We start from the raw sequence: 17,672 nt of genomic DNA, 5'->3' as shown, positions 1-17,672 counted from the left end.
ACAAAAATGTATGCATGCCTTGGTCTACCAGCAATTCATAGGTGGGAGTACCAACTGGAGGCTCCATATGCAGGAATCTATGACTTATCCAGGTTCATAACCTTTGTAATCTCAATCAAGCTTCACAATATATGTTAAACTAACAGAGCCAATCAGAACTTCAAAGCAAAACACAATTTACGATACATGATGTAAAATATATTTAATCAAAGCCACAGTAGTATTGTTAACGAAGATATTAAATCAAAGCCACAGGATTACTGGGAAAACACTGTGTAACAGTCATAACAGGTTTTGATATGTACAAAATAACAAATTTTGTAAAAGATTATGGAAGATGACTCAAGCATGAATTGAAAAATGTTCAAGACCAAGGTTGATAAATAGTTTTATGTTGAGGAAGGATGTGTGTAAAGTTGTGGATGCAGAAAGTATGTGTTATGAATGTTTAGATGTGAAGGCTTTTAAGGTTGAAAACTCATGTTTCTTTGAAGACCTGTACCAACAAAACCAATGACATATTGCCTGGTCATGTTAAATTTATGTGACTTTTAATACTGGTACATTGTACTTGCAGACATATTTCTAAGAATTGTAATAAAAAGATAAATATATAATCATCATTACCCACTGAGCTGTACATTCATGTGTCTATAGGAGGCTTATGAGCTGAATTGGAAAGAAAAGGTTGCCGGGTAATTTTGTTTCTATTTCTAGTTTTTCCCTACCCTAAGAACCTTATTATAGCAAGAGGTCCTGTGTTTCTGAATGTGTCAATAAATCAATAGACATAAACCTTTGCCTGCCTACACGGTCTCTGAATGGAAATCAAATTCTCTATAAATCTATAACCTTTACACATTAATCAGAAAACCTAAAGCTTTGCAGAAAAATCATATAATATCACAATGTCTTTTCATGAAACTACATAACCTTATACAACTTTGCAGGTTGTAAATCTTCTGCAATTTGTGTAACAAATTACAATGCAATACAGTACAACTTTACATTTTGGACACATGCACATAACACAATACCATTCACAACACAAAAATGTGAATAAGATCACCAAATCATTGCAAAGCTGTAGCAGGGCAATGCACTCACAAAGACCTAATAATACTCACTTCCCAACAACATCTGCAGGCACTCCAGCAACAATTCAAACAATTATGGGAATTTCTAAGTTTCGACACCCAAACTGTTTCACTAATTATGCTAATTAATTAATGGTAATTAGAATAATTGGCTCACTGCCAGCAGTCTCCACCAAAATCTGGTGATACTCTAACTGAAACAATTAAGAGTGTTGAGGTGAAGGCTTGGGGCTGTCTGAGAAGGCTAAATTCAATACAATTAAATTAAACCTCCACAACACAATAATTCAAGTCAAAACTATAAAGGTTTATTCACAAATTAGGGTCATTACAGAAGGCAAAAATAGTTAAGTTATGAGAAATCATCATTCGTAATAAGTCAAAATCAAATAATGCAAGAGAATCAAAATAAGGTCTGTCTTGAAAGCAAATAGCAACCAGAATCAAAATATAGTTCAGCAAGTAGGCCGACATAGTGTCTGCCTCCAAAGAAAGTGCAAAAAGTCTAAGTATAATTCAAATGGCAGACTGACAGAGTCTGCACAGTTAGAAAAACAAGAAAAGTCAAAGGCCCTGATTACTAGTATAGGTGCTATTCATCACACCTGACAAATAATGATACCATGGGGTATGTTATTTTTTGAGTGCGATAGTTTGTGGGGAATAACATGCAGATTTTGCAGATTAACGCACCAAAATCCACATGATACAGTAAATACTGTGTGCTTCCCCCCATTAAATTTCACCAGGTTTGGCCTGAAAAAATGTAACAAATGATAATATCAGATGTGTTAAATACCTAACTACTCATAATTCTGACCTGTGCATTAATAGGTTGGAAAATACTGACCAACACGTACTCAGAGCCTAAGTAAGTAAACAGAATAGCGCATATTCTGCCCAGACAGAAAGGAGAAGTCTGGCACATGTCCCAAAAATATGAAATTTTATAGGGTTTAGGCAAAGAAAGTCACACACTAGGGCCCTCATTATGAGTCTGGCGGTCTTGAGACCGCCGGACTTGCCGTGGCAGTCTCAATGCCACGGAGCCGGTGGTGAAGACCGTCGTATTACGAGTTGTGGGGTTTGTCTAAAGCCAAACCTCCACAACTCCGCCTGGTAATGCCGGTGTGGTTGCACCGCCGCAGCTAGCGGTGACCACCTCCAATTCGGCGGGAGGTCTCACGCCACTGTCTGGATTACGAGGTTGCACACTGCCAGGCTTTCTGTGGCGGTCACCCCACCACGAAAAACCTGGCAGTCATGCACCCAGCGACAGGAATCTTCATTCACACACACACGACACACATATGCACACATCCCCCCCACCCGTCCATACACTCATAGGCACCTTCCCACCCCTTCACGTACTTATGCATTCACATACACACCCATTCAGCGTACGTATAAATGCACTCAGACACCCCCACTCACTCACATTCATCAACACAGACACCACCACTCACTCACATTCATCAACACAGACACCCCCACTCACTTGCATTCATCCATACAGACACCCCCATACACGTGCACATACACGCACACACATAAACATACACTCGCAGACATGCATGCATTCAGCACCCCCTCTGCAAACACACACACACACAAGCACCCAAACACACCACAGAACCCCCCTCCCCCACCCCTTTTGGACGCCCACTTACCTCTTCTATCAAGGAGGGCGTCCGGGAGGGGATGGGTCCTGGCGGTCTTCCCTCACCACCAAGCCAGCAGGACACTGCCAAGCCGTATTACGGCTTGTAATACGGAGGGCAGAGTCATGCTAGTGTGGCAGCCTCTGCACCACTGACCGCAAGAACAAATGATGGCTGCTTTCCACCTAACAAATGGCGGTGAACAGCCACCACTCGTAATATGGCGGTCTGCTGACCGCCAGCACTGGCGGTCTAATGGCAGGTTTGGCTTTGGACCGCCAAAGTCATAATGAGGACCTAGGTATGGTGAGACACTACAATAGGGATAGATTAACAAAGAAACATTCATGTAAACCAATCATTTTTCATATTGACACAATACCTCAAATAATGTACATCTTGCACCTACTTTGCTGCCTATTGATAAACATGTGTGCACAGGAAATAAAGGAGATGACACGATATTTATATACTACAGAAATCCATCAGAGAGTTCAGCACATAAATGGTCCCTAGAAAAGACTCAAGCAAAAGACTTTGCAAGTTATAAAGACAGGAAAATCCTAAGCATGGCTTCCTCGTGAAGAAGGAACATTAATACAATTATTATTTTGCACAGTAAACAACACTGTGAACAAGGCTTCTATTTTTTTTAATTTTCTGAAACTGAAAAGCAAGCAGAGAAACACATGCATGTGGAGAATGCTCATTCACATAAAATAAAAGTGCACTATCTCTGCAAATGTGTAATGATGTTAATGCAAGCTGGCTGAGGCTTAGTCAGGCTAATATAAACACATACAAGTAAGCTAAGCATGTTTTGCTACTATCACAAACGTTCTCACACTCACAATATTCCTACTAATATACTTTTAACCCTGCCGTCATGGTCCCAAAGGATGTGTAAATAAAATGATGGAATTTATGAGATAAATCATTTGTAATTTTTTTGTAATTTATTTGTTTCAAGGAGTACATTTGGGAGGGGAAATATTTGTTTGTAGCTAAGAAATCTGCATATGGTTCAATGCCCTATCTCTTCCTGGGGCCTCAGCCTCAAGGCGCTTTATGCAATTTTAGCACTGCTGCATGTAATTCTGTTAATAAAAACACCACTGTTCATCATTGTAATGCGTTGGGTACATATGAATGAATTTGGCATGTTAGAGATCCAGTGCTTAATGTGTGCTTGGTGTTTCCGGTGCAAAGCACTAGCACTTATTTTTGGGGGCCGGCATTTTTTTTTCTGGTTCAAGCATTTACTGCGAGCAAAAGACACATATGGGAAAGATGGAGGATGAGACAAACGAAAAGGCGTCACAAAGGGAGAAAGCAGAAAGCTGTAAAAGTAAGCTGAAGGGGCAGGGAGTGGCTTTAAATGGATTGAAGAGGCTCGAGATGGCTTCATGATTACGCTGCCTCAGTATTCCATGTTCGCACATTTAATTGCCGCAGCCTCGTGTTTAAGAGGAGGACTTTGGGCACTGACATGTTTTTATTTACAAATTACGCACTGGAGAGATCAGTGAACCAGTCAGTGTTGGCCTCTTTATGATGTGCATTCATAAAATAACTGTTTTCGAAAAGTTCCTTCGGAATCATAAAATATTACATTTCTCCTAGGGTGCAACAGAGTCTTCCACGGGCTCTGCTGGAATATGTAGCCCGCTGCCTGTCCCCTGGGTATATAGTCAGGAATTAACCTTCAAGCAGTCTTAGTTCCATCGCCTAAGGCACCAAACCCAGAGGTGAAACTGTCTATGGTGCACAGGTGCAGTGAAACCTTTGCCCATAGGCCTTTGGGACTCATTGAACCCTGCTTGTTGCTGTTTTACCTCTTCAACAGCAAGCAGATGAGTCATTTTGTTTGAGTGTATTAGGCTCCATTGCACACTTGCTACGCCACTGACATACACCCCACATTCACAGCCACACTGCCCCATAGCTGCGGGTAGCGCCCATGTCCAATTTGCCCACGTTTCTGTAAACACTGGACACAAAAATATTCACAGGTGTTATGTTAACCTATTCTATTTTGGGAAGCTATTTGGCTGTGTTAAGATATACAGTTAAGCACAATTGTTAAGAAGAAAACGTTACGACATTCATGTGAAATACAAGCTTTTATTCGCAACGTTAAAACGACCCCGATAACAGGACATCCGAAGCTCGTCTTTCTCATTAACTGTCTTTCTCCTCCACCTCCCTTCGAACTCCCGTTGCCTAGCGATGCTCGAGCCCAGTGTAAACACGCACTGTGTGCGAGCATCGCAACACATCTTCCCCCCTAACAAACAGAAAATACAACAATAAGGAAAAAATAAAAAAAAACTATTCCAAAAACAAAAAACAATTTTACCCTCACAGAATAATAAATTCACATTCGTAGCATTACGCAAAACAGACATAATCCTGAAATTTGCTTGGTGTCCTTACTAAACGACCACACCTGCTTGTTTTCCTTGCAGGCTGTTATGTCGTGCGCGCGTGGTTGCCACTTTGTGTTCATGGCAACGCGTGCATTGTTATGATGTGTATGTATGTAACGTTCCACTCTCGGTCCGGCAGTTGTTCCCTGCTGATCCAGGAGTGGGACGCTTCTCTGGAGTGGTGCAATAAACATCATACTTACCTCCTCCACTTGTGTACTACTTGACAAGTGGCGACGAGCTGCACCACTCCCCGAACCCGCATTCCAGGTTTTCTCTTCGTTCTCCTCCAGTGTTTTTTTTTACAGTGTCTTCTGTTTTTGTTTTTTTTCTTCCTCCTGGATTTCTTTTCCATCACTCCTTCATCGTTGTTCCTGCTGACGGCTCCTTCTCTTCAATTTTACTGTGCCGTAAGTTTAGCGGCATTTTTTCCTTTTATTTGTTTTTTTTTAGAGACTTATGGCTCGCGCTCTATAGCGCGAATTTGCCGCTGTTGGAAGTTTTCATTGCGTGTTTCCCGTTGTTTGGATACCTTGTGACTTGTGCCCTTGTTGCACATCATTTAGCAACGGTGGATGCAACAGTGGATACCTGTCAACTGAATGCCGTCGTTGGACGTCCTGTGCTTTTCATTGAACTCTTCCTTCGTGCTACTACAATCTCGTGGGATTTATTATTATTTTTTTTCTCTATCATCTGTTTTTTTACGCCACATTTATTACGTCCATTTAATGCTTTCGCTCTGAAGCAGTTCAACCAGTCACAGCAGGACGATTAACTACGGAGAAACACCTTGACTCTGCTGCGTGCACGCGCTGTGCCATTGTAGTCATTGCTACTTCACTTAACTTATCTGATCAACCTTCGTAGCACGCATTAGCAATATGTATGCCCAGAGTTTTTCTCTTCCTCCTCCACAATCGTTCTGGCCTGCAGGTGGCGCTCCCTGCATGCAGTGGCCAGAATGGAAAGCATTCTTTCTCAATTACATTGATACCATTGATATCCAAGGTGACATGCCTCCCCAACAAAAGAAAAGGATTTTCTTGCATTGTGTTGGCCCAGAAGGTTTAAAGGCATACAACCAAGCAACTAAAGCTGGGGGTGGAGAAGGGGATCAAAATGCATTTGATAGTGCTATCAGTGTTTTTGACCATTATTTTTCCCCTAAAGTATGTATTGGTATTCTAAGATACAAATTTTTCCACAGAAAACAAGAAATTGATGAGACTATTGATGATTATCTTGCTGCTCTTAGAACGTTATCGTTAGATTGCAATTTTGGACAGTTACAAGAAGAATTAATCAGAGATCAAATTGTTATGCACGTTAATGATTCTTCTGTTCAAGAAAGGTTGTGGGTTAATGGAGATGCTAGCTTACAACAAATTCTTGACATTGTCAGGAAAGCTGAAATGTCTTCTAGGAGTGCTAAAGTCATACTCAAAGAATCTAAGTTGGATGAGAGTGTAAATAAAGTTCATTCTAAAATTCGAGGGCAGAATAAATGCAAAAAAACAGAAGTAGTTAAGGGCACTTCTAGTGAACACCTTAAATGTTTCCGTTGTGGCAGCAGCTCACATTTAGCAAATAACAAATCGTGTCCTGCATTAAAACAGAAATGTTCTTCATGCGGGGTGGTTGGACATTTTTCTAAGGTGTGTAGGAAGAAACTTTTCAATGAAGTCAAATTTGTAGAGAAAGAGTGTGATGATACTTTACCATGGGAAAAAAATGATGACAATAAGTTTGTTCTAAACATCAGAAGTAATGACAAATCAGTCCTAAATGTTGATTCTGTGAAAGTCAGGAAGAAACCTATTTGCATGATGACTATTGGTGGAATTGAAGTTCAAATGTATGTAGATTCTGGCTCACCTTACACTATTATTAATGAACAGTTGTGGTTTGATAAATTTCAAAAGAAATTAGGGGATATTCTGGTCCTTCCTGATATCGCTCCTGAAGGATTTTCGGGTGAGAAAATTGATTAAGTGGGATTTACCATTTGTTTGTTTGAATTCAAGGATAGATCTAGTTTATGCAAATTGTATGTTGCGAAGAGAGGTCCTGCAATTTTAGGTTGGCAAGATCAAGGCAGTTTAGATATCATATTGGATCCCAATAATCCTGAACCAGTGATGGTAGTCGATGTGTGCGAATCTGGATCTAGTTTCCTTAAAAAAAAATTCCCTAAAGTCTTTAATGATAGTATTGGCAAGTTAACTGATTTTGTACACAAAATTGTGCTCAAGGATAATGCTTCACCCAAGATTTTCAAAGCAAGGAACATACCCTTAACTGTTAGATGTGAAGTTGAGAAGGAATTAAATGCTTTAGTGAGTGCAGACATTATAGAAAAGATTGAATCTTCTGAGTGGGTTTCTCCCATTGTGGTTGCTAGACGTTCCGATTGCAAAATTAGATTGTGTATTGATTTACGTCATCTTAATGACAACATTCTTGTTGACCAGTTTCCTTTACCACGCATTTCAGAAATGCTTTCCACAATTAAAGACGCAAAACTGTTTTCCACCATTGATCTTTCGGCCGCTTACCATCAGATTGTGTTACACCAAGATTCAAAAAACTATACAGCATTCATTACTCCTTTTGGATGTTTCCAATACAAGAGGATGCCTTTTGGTTTGGCCTCTGCTGCTGCTGTTTTTCAGAGACTCATGCATTCATTATTTGGTAACATGGCCAACGTACATTGCTTTCAAGATGACATCCTAATCCATGGCAGAGATAAAATCGAACATGATCACTTGTTGGATCATGTATTAAGTATCCTAAATGAAAGAGGTTTGACAGTCAAATTTTCAAAGTGCAAATTTGCTGTCAGGAGTGTTACGTATTTGGGTCACGTGTTGAGTGAGGAGGGAATTAGGCCCAAACCTGATTTAATTGATGCAATACGTTTAGCACCGGAACCCAGTTGTAAAGATGATGTAAAGTCTTTTCTTGGTCTCACAGAGTTTTACTCCAAATACATTATGAATTTTTCCTGCAAAACATTCCACATAAGACAGTTACTCAAGAACGGTAGCAAATTTAATTGGTGTAAGGAGTGTGATTATGAATTCAGAAACATTAAAACAGCTATTCCTAATGCTGTTCCTCTGTCAGGTTTTGATCCCAATTTGCCCAGCATTGTTACCACCGATGCCAGCTCGAAAGGTTTAGGTGCAATATTGTCTCAGAGAAAGAGTGATGGCAGTGAAAATTTAATTGCCTATGCTTCTAGGTCTCTGACTGACGCAGAAGTTAAATATTCTGTGATAGAAAGAGAAACATTGGCGTGTGTGTGGGCTTTGGAGCATTTTAGAGCATTTGTCTGGGGCAAACATTGTGAAATTCGTAGTGATCACAAACCTTTGGTTAAATTACTCACCACTAAAGGGATGGCCAAGGCTTCGGCACGTATTGCCAGATTATCCATGAGACTTCAAGATTTTCTTTACAATGTAACTTATGTTCCTGGTAAGGATAATGTGTCAGCTGATTTCCTTTCCAGAATGCCTTTAAGTGGTAAACATGAAACTGAATCTGAGTGGGATGACTACCATATTGCCTGGTTACACGATGAAGATATTCCTTTTATCAACCAACAGTCGTGGATTGAGGAGTATTCCAAGGATGCTATAATTCAAGAAGTTTTGAAGTACATGGTTGAGGGATGGCCAGAGAAGAAAGATCTGAGCCCTAATTTGAGGAATTTTTGGGAAGTTAGGAACGAATTGTCTCACTTCAAAAGTATACTATGGAGGGGTGATAGAGCTATTCCACCGACTAACCTTAGGAAATATATTACTTTACAATGCCATGAGGGTCATGGAGGCATCGTTAGAACCAAAAAATCTGTTAAAAGATTCTTTTGGTGGCCTGGTTACGATATCTTCATTGAAAGGTGTGTTAGAGATTGTGTAAAATGTGCCAATGCCGACAAATCTCTAAAAACTTTGAAACCCAATGAGTACTTTTCTTGTAACCCCAAGAATCCTTGGGAAGTCATTGCATTGGATATTATGGGTCCCATTGGCATTAATAGTAAATATATCATCGCAGCTATAGATGTTTTTTCAAAATGGCCGGTTGTTGAAATTGTAAATGGGGTAGACTCTGATGCTGTTCTAAAATTTTTAGACAGGATTTTTACTGATGAAGGTATTCCCTCCAGGATTATCACAGACAATGGAGTACAATTTACATCAAAAAAAGCTAAGGAATATTTCAGTAGAGTTGGAATTAGACATTGTACTACCTCTTTATACAATCCCAGTGGCAATGGTTTTATCGAACGATTTAACAGAGTACTTAAAGGGGCAATTCAATCTGAAGGTATAGCGGATGAGAACTGGGAATTACAAGTCCTTAAAACAGTGTGGATGTATCGTATTACGTTAAATGAAATGACTGGATGTACTCCCTTCGAGATTATGAGAGGGAGAATTGCTAGAACTAAGGTTAATCCTTCTTGGTTGTTTGAGGATCCTGTAGTTACCATGGACTTAGATGTTGTAAGAAACAAATTAAGTAACACCCATGAGCGTTATCAAACAAAATTTGAGCAAAATTGTAGTAACAAGCACACCCATAGTGTAAAGGTAGGGATGCTAGTTAAAACTAAGAAACCTTGGAAGGTAAGGAAGGGAGAAAGTCAATATTCCAAACCTTTCAGGGTAATTGAAGTGTTAAGAAATGCGGTCAGGTTATCTGATGGTAGAGTCTGGAATTTCAGACGCATTGCCATATTAAAAGGTAATGAGTGGGTGTATCCTACTAATAGCCAAGGTGAGCGTGGGATTTTTCTGGACTTTGACCCAGTAATTGAACCGAGTAGGTCAAATAGCAATGAGGAGAGTGGGGGTCATGAGGCTCAAGATTTAGTAGTAGAACAAAATGACCTAGATTTCGAGCCTCATAGACATGAGGAGAATAATTCCTTGAACAGTAACATGTTATTCAAAGAGTCCGGAACTAAGTCTTCATCGTCAAATAAACTTGATGATAACTATGTTACCAAATGTAAAAGGAATTGATGTAAACCAAAATGGCTTGATGACTATGTAAATTAGATCTGCATTATTTTCTTTGAATGTTCTTTAGATTTCATTATTTTTATTTTTTATTGTTCTTATTTGAATGTTTATATATTTTGGTTATTAAGAAAAGGGAGATGTGTTATGTCGTGCGCGCGTGGTTGCCACTTTGTGTTCATGGCAACGCGTGCATTGTTATGATGTGTATGTATGTAACGTTCCACTCTCGGTCCGGCAGTTGTTCCCTGCTGATCCAGCAGTGGGACGCTTCTCTGGAGTGGTGCAATAAACATCATACTTACCTCCTCCACTTGTGTACTACTTGACAGAGGCACACCAAAATGATTGTTAACAGTAGGTACATTAGGCTGTACATTTGAGTTATAATCAGGATGATAGGAAGGCTTATACTTCGAATCATCTAACCAGTCAAATTTGCATACCTTGCGTTCTGGGCTAATATCCTTCCCAACCAACCCAGAATTAACATTCCTACACATGGACAATGATGACATGTGCCAAACCTTACCATCACTTAATAATGCAGAATTACAAAAAATTCTATCTACTTTAAGGGGTTTTGAAAATCGATTATTACCTTTTTTTATGAAACCTGGTTTCTTAACTCTCACCACATCACCAACTTTTATGACTTGTTCTTTACATTTGTATTTTGCGTCATAGTACATTTTACTTTGCACTTGGGAACTTTTAATGTTGTGTTTAACTTGTTTAAGTGTCCAATCAGCCTTTTTATCCCCAGAACTCCAACCCACATTATCTTTCCCAGTGGGAATTCTCCCTCTCATCAACACAAATGGAGAATACCCTGTAGAAACACAAGGTGACGTCCTGTATGACTATAAATTCCGCATTAATTCACATCTCCAATCCAAATTGTTGTAATTTGCCATTTGGATGACGCCCTTGATCACCCGATTGAATCTCTCCACAGCGCCGTTCCCGCTTTTATTGGCAACGTTAAAACGACCCCGATAACAGGACATCCGAAGCTCGTCTTTCTCATTAACTGTCTTTCTCCTCCACCTCCCTTCGAACTCCCGTTGCCTAGCGATGCTCGAGCCCAGTGTAAACACGCACTGTGCGAGAGCATCGCAACAACAATATATTCCAGAAGCAGCTTCACAGCTCTACTCTGATTTTGGTGGTCTACAGAAAGAGCAATGTTTTGGGAGAACAGGGTCTTAAGCTGGAGTCAAGTAAATGTTCTTAGCTCTGCTATTCAGATATATCTGTGTATCTGTATGGAGTTTGGCTGCTGTAGAATGTTGCTGTGGATGCGTGAGACTCTAATTATGAAAAAATTTAGTTACAGGGCAGGGTCTTCACACAAGTCTGGCGCCACTCAGGTAATAGGTATGTTTTTTGTTTTATATTAGATCCTTAAGTTACAGTCATAATTTGATTTGTCCTATTAGGGCTCTATTCACCCTCCACCTGAAATCAACTCCTCACATTCTCATAAGCATCCACCCAACATTGAATTGCAGAGTTAGGGCCTGATTTAGATCTTGGCGGTGATACTGCCGTGGCCCCAAGTACTCCGTCAAGCTGACGGTCGTCCACCCGCTGTATTTAGCATTATTGTGGCTGAACCGCCAACCACCTCGACGGAGTGCTCTTCTTGGCCGTCATCCTGGCGGGCGTTCGCCAACCATATTTAGATGCTACAGTCCTGCAAGCGGTGTGAGGGCGGCAGATTGCTGACGGCTGGAGACCGTCACAGGAGGCATTGTACATTGTACAACAACAGTGGCTATCGAATCAAGGTAAGTGACATGCACACACTGTACATGCCAGAAACACACACTGTCATACATCCATGACACAACATACACACACCCTTGATACTACACACATACAATCAGCCAACACAACTACATACACATCTAACCAAACATACTCACACAAAGGCACAACTACACACATCACAATGATCACCACACAACACCACTCACCTGAATGTTTCACACAGCAACAAAACACACAACCTAACATACACAACTACATCAAAGCCATATGCAAGAAGCACACATACAGACACAACCACATCACCCACTCCAGCTCCCTTTACCTTGACCAGCCAGTCCAATCTCACACACACACACACGTATTGATTCACATACATAACTGGACTCACAATATCATAGGTACAGGTTCCCTTGCAATGTGCACATGTGGACATGGTGACAAGTGTGATGCCATCATTAGTGTGATTGTGATGCCAGCATTCATTTGGCAATGAATACTGACACCACAATAACAATTGTGTATGTGTTTGCTATGTGTCTTGTACCAGTGTGTCCCCATCCATCTCTTACAATTGTGTTCCCGACATATCTATGTCACAGGTATTTTTGAAAAAAAATACATGTGACTTTTATGACTGCAGTGGTCCCAAGCTCATGTGCAGTGACCAAACAACATACACAGGTAATGCAGGATCCCTACCTTCAAGTCTGGTGATGGCAGGGCTGTGTGTCCATTGTCCAGTGGCAGTAGCGACGGCAGGTCCTCTGAAGATGTGTCCAGTCAAAAACAGAAGTGGAAACTGGAAAAAAAATTACTTTTTTCCTCATTTCCCTTCCAAACCGCCAAACTCAGATGTGGAGATAACACCATCACAGTTGGCTTGGCTGGAAGGCACATCGCAATCCACTCAGTAGGAAAGGTGGCTGGAGACCCACCGCCAGCCACTATTTCCAATGGCACCGTCAACATGGGGAAGATTCCTGGTGGAGTCGGCAGTTCATTGGCGGTCTTTTATCTATGGGACCACCAACATCTACATCGGGCGAATGGAGGGCAGATGGCGGGACCATTACCACCAAGATCTAAATCAGGCCCTAAGTCCATGCACAGAGACGCATTACATCACCCCCTTTTCTTAAACAAGGGAGAAACCAGACATGCCACATCACTACATCTAGAAAGTGGCAAGAGCTCTCAAAACATTCATACATTTTCATTTCCGAGCAGAGACACATTGTCCTGTTGGTACACATTGTAATACACAGCAGCTGCCACGAAGCACCTGCCCACTGCTATGCTGAGCCATACATCACACATTGCTAGCATCAAATTCAATGTATGATTCTTTACGATGTGTCAAAAGTGTATTTGCTACCTCGTCACAGTGTTATATCTCCAGTTTGCTCAGAATCAGTTTTACTGCTAATAGTTAAGCCAAAGAATATTAAGCACCATCCACCTGCGTCAACTAGTGAATTCAGATTTTAATGCAAGATCTTTTTAAATGCCCGTTTACACCCTTGAGCCCTAGTTAAGGCAGCTTGCATGTACTTATACTTAGGGACGCTGTAATAGTTCAAGTATTGTAGACCAGCACCGCGACAAAAGAAACATATCTCTATGGAAACCAGTGCTTAATTTGTACTTGTTGTTTCCGGTGCTGAGCACCAGCACTTATTTTTGAGGGCCGCGGCTTATTCTTCTGTCTTAAGCATTTGCTGCGAGCAAAAGACACATGTTGGAAAGACGGAGGAAGAGAAAAACGAAAAAGCGTCACAAAGGGAGAAAGCAGAAAGCTGCAAGAGTGCTTTGAAGGGGCAGGGAGGGGCTGTAAATGGATTGAGGAGGCCCGAGATGGATTCAGGATTACGCTGCCTCAGTATTCCGTGTTCGCGTATTTAATTGCAGCAGCCGCATGTTTAAGAGGAGGGCTTTGGGCACCGGCACCTTTCTATTTACATATTAAGCACTGATGGAAACTATATAGGATTATACTGTTAACTGGATCCAATACGAAACCATCAATTTACAAATGCGATAAACGGCGGTAGCCCTCCACCTTTACACACCCTGTACGGCAATTTAACAACTAACAACATTACTGATGGGATAACTCTGTGTCGGTCGAGAGAACTAAACTCATAGCTGCAAAATAAAGACAAGTTATGCAAAAGGACATCACAGTCATTAAACCAGTAGATTCGTTATCAGAAGTTTTGAACAGACTTGAACTCACAATCCTGCATTTTGCTTCGTGCGACGGATTTAATTTTTTTGAAGCAATCGTAATACCTAAAAGTGCCGTTTCATGGTCTTCAATGTTAGTCTATAATTGATATACATAAGTAAGGTTTCATTAAATACAGACGCCATTATAAATGTAATCGGATTGTCCGTGTAATCCCTCGGTTTTAAAGCACCTGCCCTGATATACTCTTGTGAGAGCGTGCTCAGAGAGATGTGCGATGGAAAGGCATGAGAACAAGTCATTCTAGTAGTCGGACAGTCACCCCAAGAGCCGTTCCAAACCTTAAAGCCAAAACACATTAGCACTGTCCCCCCTCAGGTGCTCCCGCGTTGTACTCACCCGCAGATACAGATCTGGCAGATGCACTTCATCCTGCTGCTTTGTGCAAGTGGCTGTGTTTAACAGGCGGGCTGGACTACTTCTGTTTGGAGACTGCAGGTGGCGCTCTCGGCTAGTCGATCCCGCCTGCTCAAGGCAAGCTATAATATCAGGGTAGGGCCTGCAGCATAGCTGCGGGCGCCGCTCGAAGCGGAGGTCCGAGATCCTCCTCCCTGGCAGCTCGAGCTGTTGGGGCTCTGCGACGAGCATTGGAACTGTGCCCCACTCCACTGCTTCCAGTTGCCAGCGGTAACCCAGGAAATGCTTCTGTGACCTCACAGGGTCTCGAGCTTCTTTCTGCGGAGAGGCTTCATAAGTCGCGGGAATGCAGTTAACGGATGGAAACCCGGCCTGATGGAAGCCTCTTCAGCCCACCTGCTGCCCAGCCTGAAGTGGGCAGCAAGGATGCTGATGCGAAGACCACTCCCTGGTGTCCAGTTTGAAAATAATAATAATACCAGTGATCCAAGTGCTGAGCCTTTTTTATATACAGTTTTTGACCATATAAGGTATATGCACAAAATGTGTCTTTTTTCCCAACTTAATTGGAATTCTAAAGGTACCCAGGGATTGTGAACTCCCTTCGAGGTGCCGAGAAAATAGCAAAAATATTGTCAAATTTGGGTTTTGGGGGGGAAACATTGAAAAGTGCACTGCAAAACAAGTATTGACAAAGGCATTAGGTCTCACCAGTGCAAGCGTTATTGGCTTTGCTAATGTGTCTTAGCCATGCTGTACACCGCCGTGGCTGCTGTTCAGCATGGCTGAAAGTTAGCAGCGTAAGGGAGAGTGGCCACGAGTGGAACAGAGTGGCAAAGAGTGGAGTGCCATGGAGTGCAAGGGAGTGGCGTGGTGTATGTAATGTCCGCTGGAGATATGGGTGAGCCCACTGGTGTGAGATCCGGAAGGGGTCCACCCGGCGACCCCTCCTCACTAAACATGCGTGGGACACTCCAGCAGTGACGTGGGAGCGAGGCTTTAATTAGCACGGATGGGCGGCAGGAAAGTTAGTTAGAACCAGAGTTGGAATAAAGCTCTCTGGCACTGTAAATAGGCCCAGTGTCGTCATTTCGTCTGACACCACATTGGCAACGAGGTGGCTCACCCACCCTGCACACCTTTGCTGCTGACGACCTCGCCGCAGGCAGGGCTCGCAGGTACCCGGCTCCTTCCCTGCATCGCCAGCACACTCTGTTCGCCGGCGATACAGCGTGGCCGGACGCCTCCTGCAGCGACATGGGCTCCACCACCGGGCCACCGCCGTGATGGCAAGGCCCGCCCAGGCCCTCCCCTCCAGCTCTACCAGATCTGTTGCAGGCGAGCGATTCCTGCCTCTGCAGCGGCCTCGCCCAGAGGGCCCCGCCCTCCAGGCCTCCCTCTCACCAGGCGGGAGCACGTCCAGGATGCTTCCACGGCGGAGCAGGCCCCGCTTATACCAGCGTGGCAAAGACCCACCGACACTCGTGCTACACCTCCAGGTATCGCATTTGCGCCCTGGTCCTCATCCTGTCGGGCCCTGAAGAACACAAACTAGTGCCCGTGTCAGTGGTACACCTCTGCATGGCCACGCCCACCTGCCTGACACTCTCAGCTGCGTGGCTTTCACCCTGTCACGACACACGGACCACAGATATTGCATAAGGGGCCCGGGACCACCACTCTCCAAAACTGGCTACCCTACCCACAAAGCAGGACCAACCCCCCCCCTCCCCCAAGCAGCCCACAGCTGCCTGCAGCACCTAATGACATGGCAAGCACCCCAGCCCTTGAACCCTTCACCATCACTGGGGCCCCTCCCACACAAGCCTCAAGGTGGAAAGCCAGGATGGAACGGCTGGAGACCTACTTTGAGGCACTGGACGTCAAAGATGAGCGAAAACGACTGTTACTGTTGCACCTTGGTGGCGCTGACATCCGCAAAATATCCAAATCGGTAATCAAAGCCACCCCACACGTATGCCACGTTGAAGGACGTCATCTCTGCGCATTTTGAGCCGTATGCCAATCCCGACTACAAACGCTTGCTCCTACGCCAAGCACGCCAAAAAACAGAGGAGTCCGTTGACGTCTTCTACACGCGCATTAAAGAGCTGGCCAGCACGTGTACTCTACTAGAAGAGGAAGATGAAGTCAGGGCCCAGTTCATCCAGGGATGCGCCTCCTCGAAGCTCCGCGAACACATTCTGCAGGAACCCAACATGAGAATGAGAGATATCGTCACACTTGAGCGTTCCCAGGAACTGTCTAAAGCACGGGCTGCCCACATGGAGCAAGCAGCACCTGTCCAGGTGAAAACCGAGCCGGTGAATGTTGTATTCACCAGCAGCCCCAAGAACAAAACAGCGCAACCAGGGGCAAGTCAAAAGGACAGACAGTGTAGATGGTGCGGTGGCTCCCTGCCCCTCCCAGGTGGGTGCCCGGCCCGTGGAAAAACTTGTAGCACTTGTGGGAAGATCAACCACTTTGCGAAAGTGTGCTGGTCGACACCCAAGGCACAACCTACTTTCAAGAAGACCGTCAAAGCAGTGACAGCACTTCCTACCACCTCGTCTGGCTGCGACATGGATGACGACCAGCAGGTGGGCTATGTGATAAGAGCGCTCAATAAAAGGGCAGCCCATAGTCGATACCTACCTGCCAGATCCCCCTGCAGAACCAGCTCGTACCAGCTATGATTGACACGGGTGGGTCCATCAACCTCATGGCTGCCGAGGTGTACCACAGCCTCATAACACGACTCCTGCTCAGGCCGACCAGTGTGCTTGTCTATGCTTTTGGAAATGTTCAACCCCTACAAATCATGGGTACTTTCACAGCAGAGGTCGAACATGAGGGCACGGAACTCTCCACAAAAATCTACGTGTCACAAGAAGGGTCTGGTTTCTTGCTAGGCTGCCAGACCACCCAGAGCATCGGCCTAGTTCAATTTGCCTTCAGTATCTATGCTAGCTGCCTGGAAGACCTCACCAAAGAATTCGACACCCTCTTTAGCGGCATTGGCTGCCACAAAGGGCCGCCCCCTAGACTACACATCGATGAAT

General features: G+C 43.4%; 1 protein-coding gene across 1 annotated transcript in view; it reads right to left on the bottom strand.

The window, feature by feature from the left end:
* The window catches only part of SAXO1 (stabilizer of axonemal microtubules 1), a 356,540-nt gene extending 340,425 nt beyond the window's left edge, over positions 1–16,115 (bottom strand). Inside the window, exon 1 of the mRNA XM_069239449.1 lies at positions 14,593–16,115. Coding sequence (XP_069095550.1) covers positions 14,593–14,624 — 32 coding nt within the window. The 5' untranslated portion in view covers positions 14,625–16,115. The remainder of the gene's footprint in view (positions 1–14,592) is intronic.
* Positions 16,116–17,672: the final 1,557 nt, after the last annotated feature.

Source organism: Pleurodeles waltl, chromosome 1_2 (assembly GCF_031143425.1).
Source record: "Pleurodeles waltl isolate 20211129_DDA chromosome 1_2, aPleWal1.hap1.20221129, whole genome shotgun sequence".
In the NCBI taxonomy this organism is placed as follows: domain Eukaryota; kingdom Metazoa; phylum Chordata; class Amphibia; order Caudata; family Salamandridae; genus Pleurodeles; species Pleurodeles waltl.
The sequence above is the reverse complement of the archived record's forward strand: the minus strand, read 5'-3'. Positions and strand labels throughout refer to the sequence as shown.